Below are 7,158 nucleotides of genomic sequence, written 5' to 3' on the forward strand. Positions count from 1 at the left end.
CACTGGAAGGCTGACGTCCGATCGACGCCCCGGCTACCATGGATACGGACACAGAATGCCAGGGTGTGTCTAGGCCTTGTTATAATAAGACATACAGTGCGACATAACACAATTATTAGCTAGCTAACACTTAACTCGACATACATCTCAGCACCCGTTCAACCCTAACTCTGTTGTCAAGATGAATTCTCGCACCTCCAAGGGGTGATTTTAATTGTTGCCTTGCGGTCGAAGTGTAAATCGGAATGCGGAGCACTCGGGTTTTCCCCTGCTGAATCGAAGGTTATCGTTGGTCCTTGCAATTAAGATAGCTTTTCGCACGCACGAGTGTCTCTGGTCGAGCTTTTGTTTGGGTCAGTGCAATGGTGTCTGGTTCTAATTAGGCCTAAGTATTTACCACTTCAAACCAACTCGGCTGTGTGAAAACAGTGTGACTCACACAAAAGATGTTGTCCCTATAAAGGTACTATATAAAACAGTCACTACTACCCTCCTCTCCCTTATGGATGGTGAGAGTCCTCCACGTCTGCCCTGTCTTTTACAACCCAGGGGAGAGAACCCTGGCACTGACCCTCCACACACACATGCACACCAGTGACAGGGTAGATAGGCGACAGCATTCCATTCTAAGGAAATTCTTCCCCCGAAATGCTGCCCCCTTACCAACAACCACACACACACACACACACACACACACACACACACACACACACACACACACACACACACATAAACACAACATCTGTGACCACTCGTACCTCAGAGACCCCCCCCCCCCTACAAACAGCCAGTGTTAACCTTAAATCACCAGGCCTGTTTGTCATGTAATTAGTCCTCTGAGATAGTGCTTAAAGGCTCCCCTGTAAATTAAGGAGGGGTGGAGTGGCCCGTCCCCCTGTTAATCATCCATGCCCCTGACCCCACGCTGGAGCAGCCCGTTGCTCTTTAGGGGAGAAGCCAGGGGGAATGGGGGTAATAAACCTCCCTGGTAGAATCTACTGCCTGTCTGGACTGCTGACAGTTGACTACTACACAAATACACCAGCCCTAATACACCACTATATACAACACACCATCCATAGCACCAATAGAAACATAACAATCTATCCTCTAAAGTCTTCAAAATATCAACAGATTCAGAAGTTAGGCCCTAGTTCTCTTGCCTTGTTTTGTGTGCTGTGACCAACAATATACCCAGCAGACACCCAGAGAAAAGCCGACCACCCCCCGAACGGAACTTTTAAACGACAGCACATGGGACGATATTATAGGACCGTTGAGATCAAAGGGTAAAACAAACACTCACAAAGGCTTTTCCTCCCCACTGCCAAATGGCTCTATTTCAGCTCCCTTTCACTGGCGTGTCTCTCCACATCCCTTACAACACCTGCCTGGAATGATAAACCAGGCAAGACGGTCTGGTCTCCCTCCCTGTCCTATATTCTAGAGCAGTCTATTTCTCTCTCCCAGCACTAGCCTACTGGGAATCAGCTGACAGGGGAAGGGAGGCCCTGTGAGATACTGGGAGCCAAACCTGAGCTCTCTCTCCCTGAACCACTTATCCTCCTGGGACACTGGCCTGTTCCAGAACCACTTTCACATGGACCAACTAATTACTCCCATTTACTATCATCATCACTTCTATTACCCATGCAGAGATATATACCGAGAGAGAGGCAGGGGGGAGGGGAAGGAGGGAGAAGGAAGAGTAAACAAGCAACAGAGTGAGAGGGTAGTGAATAGAGGCGAGGGGGGGGGGGGGGGAGAAAGTGAGACAAAGAGAGTAAGAGACATGGGGAGAGGAGGAGGAGGGAGATGTGATAAAGAAGTAGGCTACTGTATAGAGTACACATAAGGTGAAAGAAGAGAAAGGCAGATAGACAGAGTAAAAAAAGATGTATTTGGCACACAGCTAGCTATGAGGAATATTGGTCTCTCTTACCCTGGCATTCTGCGGCCCTGTCCTCATATCCGGGGTTACACAGGCAGTTCCCAATGGGCACCAGCCACTCCCCGTCCGCCCCGCAGTACATTTTGGGGACGTCGCGCTCCTCGGAATTATCCACGCACGACCCGCGGACCTCCACCAGCGAGGACGTGTCCGCCCCCGTGATGGTGTCCGGGAACTGGGCCAGGTTGCGTACGGCCAGGGGGCACTTCTTATAGAAGACCCTGACGGACACCAGGGCGATGCAGGCCCCCACGTCCTGGAAGGCCAGGTAGAAGCCCTTCCGGGTCAACGCGCCGACGTCCCTGACCTCCGTGTTCAGTTTGATGATGCGGTCCCCGATATCAACCTGGGTGAAGCTCTCGTCCGCCGCGACAGTGTCGATCTTACCGAACTGGTTCTCCCGGATGTAGCGCTCCTTGTCGTTGTTGGACTCGTAGTAGTAGAGGTTGAAGGTCTCCTTGCAGGTGCCCATGACGCCCGGTAGGCTGTTGCAGTCGCGCAGGGTGAACTTGATCTCGATGTAGACCCGCTGGGCACCGCCACGGGGGATCCAGTCAGTCCTCAGCCAGTTGTTCTGGTTGGGCTCCATGACGTTACATACCTGGTACGTCCGAATGGGGACGTTCTTTTCGTCCATGGTGCTCACCTCCTCCCACTTGGAGAATGAAAAAACAATCCCAAGTCAGCAGAACATTGAAGAATGAGGGCAACATGATTACAATGATTACAATTGTAGACCTAAGCAGATTTGACTACTGCATGCACACACGTTTGAAGCTATTCTGAAATACAGAAAGACAAAACAAAAGAAAATTAGCCAATTAATGGCTAACTTAATAAAATGAATGAATAATACATCAAATGCAGTAGCTAGTAGAAATGTTTGGTCCTGCTTTGACATCATGAAAGGTTTAGTATTCATTGAACTACTGTTGGAAGTGTATTTCTTTCGGGGGTTTTATTGCACATAAAAGAGAAACTAAACTCTGGGGGAACATGCAACATCAACATTATTGTTTTTTGAGTCAAATATAAATGACCTCATTATAAATCGTTATAATCCCATGTTACAATAGCCTACCAAGAGAACAGACAAATAGAGAAGGAATGGCTGGATTTTTATGAAAACAACAGCAATGTGCAATGGTGTTATTAGAATTAACAAATTTGATTTAAATGTGAGATGCCTGGATTATGTTCGATGACGGCCTGGTTTATTTTCATGAAGAAATTCTTGCTTTATTTATGATTAAGTTCTCGTGTTAACTGGACCCAGATGAACAAATATGAGGACACTGAACGCAGGCATCAGGGGCTGTTCTGGTGTGTCGTTAAGTTGTTCACAATGAGGTTTAAAAATAGTCTTCTATTTTACATCGTTTACAATGGTAGCAGACAAGAAGTGATGCTTAGTGTCTCCTTATTCTATTTAAAGAAAGTCCAAACAGAGCGATTATGTGGCGGCGGAAGATGTAGGCTGCGCTGAATTTGATTTAACGTGTTATCATAAATAATCTTGTTTAAAGCCCTATTCCCTTGAGTAGTGGAGATAACACTAAACGTGGCCGGGGCCTCCGATTTGAGAAAGTGTCTATCAGCCATGCTGCTGTAGGCCCTATTCCACCGCTTTCTTTCTTTTGCTTGGCCCCTTTATTGTTGAAACCAAGTGGCGCGGCGATAAGGCCGCACCTTTCTCCGATAGGAGGAGAGGGAGAAAGGGGGCAATTGGTTGTAATGAGGGGTTGAATGCGGTCTTGTCGGCACTGCCAGGACCCTGTCAATCACCCCTGCTCTGATGAAAACACTTAGGCCCAGAGTGTACCACCAGCGCGCACAAGCCAAGTTCATTTAACACCCAATGGTAAATAACAAATGGAGAGATGGTGGAGACAAAAGGTGGAAACTTTATCGAATGCCGCTGGTAGGGTTGTATAGGCCTTCCTTACACTGTTTAATATTGGGCTGAATTAATATAGGCTTGGCATCGATGCGTAATTAACCGATATAAATACATTTAAAAAAGGCTTCTACAGGCTTTGTCTGTGCCATCCTCCTCTTTAAACAATTAACTTCAACTGCAAGATGGCCTCCTACAATTACTCAAACGCCAGTTTGCTGCTGCTTTGGAGTTAGGCAACAACTGATAGGGGTGTGTGTGTGTGCCAGACCCGAGCCCACCCTTGGGCCCCTCTCTCTGCCATCCCCCGAACAGACGCGCTCTGTTACCTTATCAGCGCCACTATAGATATCCCAATTAGACTGCGGGATCACACATTTTTAGTCCGATCGCATTCCCTATCGCGTTATGGGCCAATCCAATCGTCCTACGGCGAGGATTGAAACCCGCTGCCCTTTCCCTTCATTCATCCGTTCCAACGGGGCCCTTTCTGTGCTGCCAAGTTCCTCTCCCCCCCCCCCCCCCGCGCCTCAATGGGGGAAAAGGATATAAAGTTTCTCCACAAAGACCGATTCAATCCGCCAGTCTATTCAGGAAACCCGACGCCCGCTGCAGTATCAGCCTCACATCTGACCATTATAGCGAGTGGTTAGTGGGGGAGAAGGAGAGGGAGGGAGAGGGAGGGAGGGAGGGGGCCCGGGCCGGCTAGTACATACCCAGCCATCACCTTGTCTTGAGATGTCTTAAGATGTCTTATTTTGTCTGTCAAGATGTCTTAAGTCGTCTTAAGACCTAACCTGAAGACATGCACTCATGCACTCACTTAAGACATGGAGCATAAGAGCCATATTTTCTGTGTCTATAGTATAGAGGACATCATTTCTTCATTTTGTCCAACGGGAGACTTCTCATAATGAGGGCCACTGACTTACCCCTCCTTCTATGGGGTTGGCGACCCAGCCCAGCTCCCCCTGGACGGACCTGGAGTCCAGCAACGTCACTGAAACAACACAAGAGAGAGAAGTTAGCGGTTAGAATGATGTGACGTTAGAATTATAAGGTTCTATCTCCATTTTTGTCAAAATTGAGTTTTTTACATAATCTGATCCATTAGGTATGTATTAGTGCCTGTGTGGTGTTATTTTTTAAAATGTTGACATTTTTGAGTCAGTAATTAATAAAATACAAAGGTTCCATCTCACAAAACATAATGGAATGTAAAAACGTTGACGCTCAATATCTCTGAACTGCCCTAAACGGAGATAGAACCTTATCATTCTAAACGGAGATAGAACCTTATCATTCTAAACGGAGATAGAACCGTATCATTCTAAACGGAGATAGAACCTTATCATTCTAAGCTCACGATGTGTACTCAAAATACGAACCCGTATAGCCTTAAAACTGCAGTCAAACCTTGAGTCCTGAAAATACTTCGGGAAAAGAGATGATTGTGTTATCAAGTCGCGTCTTTGATATTTGGATGAGGGAAAAACAATTCAATATAATATCTTAAACGGAAAGTCAAAATTGAGGATAGATTGGTAATTACGCACGTATTGATGTTTTATATCCATACATTGGTTTGAATTACTGTGCGTAATATGTTTGGATAGACCTATGGGGTAGCCTATTCCAAAACATAGCCTATGTTTTTCTCATCGTGACATGAGTCGACTCAATGCTCAGTGCTTGACTTGAGTGAAACTTTGACGTTTGATTGAGAAATATAGCCTACAAATCGCGGTATAACTTGGGTTGACGATCAATCGAAGTTGAGTTTGAGTGCCACGGACGTCTAAAATGAACTTGCTCCAGTGAGCAATCAAAAAGAATCCTCGATTTAAATGAATAGGCCATTTTAAACGTATACAGGCCTATCCTCGATGAGAGAATAAAATCACAATTCAAATCGCTCAAATAATCAAATAGGCTACGCATTGATTTTGTATTAGGCTATAGGCTTATAGTCGATCTAACATCGCTGAAGATATGTGTATGTGTGTAGCCTAATATGATTTATCTTGGGTGGCCTAATTAATTTGGGAATTATTTTGTTACAAGTTGATGTTTCACATGCTGAATGCGTCTGAGCCACTTGAATATAGGCTGGATGATGTTGAATTATTACATGTTGATTATGGCTTCACAGCCGACTGCATTTCATCATTAACTCCAAACCGTTGGTTTGAACAACAAAGAACAAAAAAAAGCGTTGCACAACAATAACACAAACATGCTGTTTAATAGTGACGATATGTTTTTTTTTCTTTTTCTGTAGTCGTTGGATATTGGCCAATCGTGAGCTTAGAATGATATGGTTCTATCTCCGTTTAGGGCAGTTCAGAGATATTGAGCGTCAAAGTTTTTACATTCCATTATGTTTTGTGAGATGGAACCTTTGTATGTTATGAATTACTAACTCAAAAATGTCAACATTTAAAAAAAATAACACCACACAGGCAATAATAAACACCCAATGGATCAGATTATGTAAAAAAAACTCAATATTGACAAAAATGGAGATAGAACCTTATAATTCTAACGTCACGCAATGAGAAATAACATATTTACAGACAAGTAGGCATGTTGTAGCCTGATTAACAGAGAGTCTAAAGTAAGACTTTGTAACTGGACTCTCTTGGCTCTTGGACCCTACTGGAGCCCCAAAGACTGCCAGCGCTCCGGGTTTGCAGCGAGGCGCTCTCAGCAACTTGGCTCGCTGGGACCTCAACGAAGACGCAAAGCTATCCGTGCGCTTGACGCATATTATGGGTAGTCTGTGTCCCAATCCGACGTCACCGAATTGTGCATTATTGTGCAAAACGATCATTGTCGGTGTTGTCACTCTTCGTTGAACGGTGCAGGAGGTCCTTGCAAAAGTGCAATAGGCTACGGGACAGTGGGAGTGGGACCATCGGATCGGACACACGAAGTAGCCTAAACTCGAGGAAAACTGGGCTCCTTGGCTTGGTTATTCCACATCTTACCTTCGTTTGGGGGGTAAATCCGTGCCGAGGAAACAAAGGTAGAAATCCCAAACAGAACAGAGGTCGCCGTCAACCAAATCCCAGCCATGAGTGCCATTTGTCGTTCTCCGTTTTTGCTCTCTCGTCGTTCCTGTGCTTCTCACAGGTCTTGCTCTCTCTCTCTCTCTGTCTCTCTCTCTCTGTGGCTCTCTCTCTCTCTCTCTGTCTCTCTCTCTCTCTGTCTGTCTCTCTCTGTGTCTCTCTCTCTCCCTGTGGGATATGTGTTTGGAGCGGAGAGACGCACCGAACACACAGCCAGGAGGCGGATCTATGCGCTCTGA

The 7,158-nt window shown here is 45.8% G+C and overlaps 1 protein-coding gene across 2 annotated transcripts in view; it reads right to left on the reverse strand.

The window, feature by feature from the left end:
• epha4l (eph receptor A4, like) overlaps positions 1 to 6,935 on the reverse strand; it is a gene marked incomplete at both ends in the record, with an annotated part of 44,997 nt that extends 38,062 nt beyond the window's left edge. For both annotated transcript variants that reach the window (XM_080547453.1, XM_080547452.1), the window contains 3 exons: positions 1,943 to 2,606; positions 4,781 to 4,848; positions 6,839 to 6,935. In XM_080547453.1, the coding sequence (XP_080403579.1) occupies positions 1,943 to 2,606; positions 4,781 to 4,848; positions 6,839 to 6,935 (829 nt within the window). The remainder of the gene's footprint in view (positions 1 to 1,942; positions 2,607 to 4,780; positions 4,849 to 6,838) is intronic.
• Positions 6,936 to 7,158: the final 223 nt, after the last annotated feature.

This window comes from Nansenia antarctica (genome assembly GCF_963989245.1).
Source record: "Nansenia antarctica genome assembly, chromosome: 17".
Classification (NCBI taxonomy): domain Eukaryota; kingdom Metazoa; phylum Chordata; class Actinopteri; order Argentiniformes; family Microstomatidae; genus Nansenia; species Nansenia antarctica.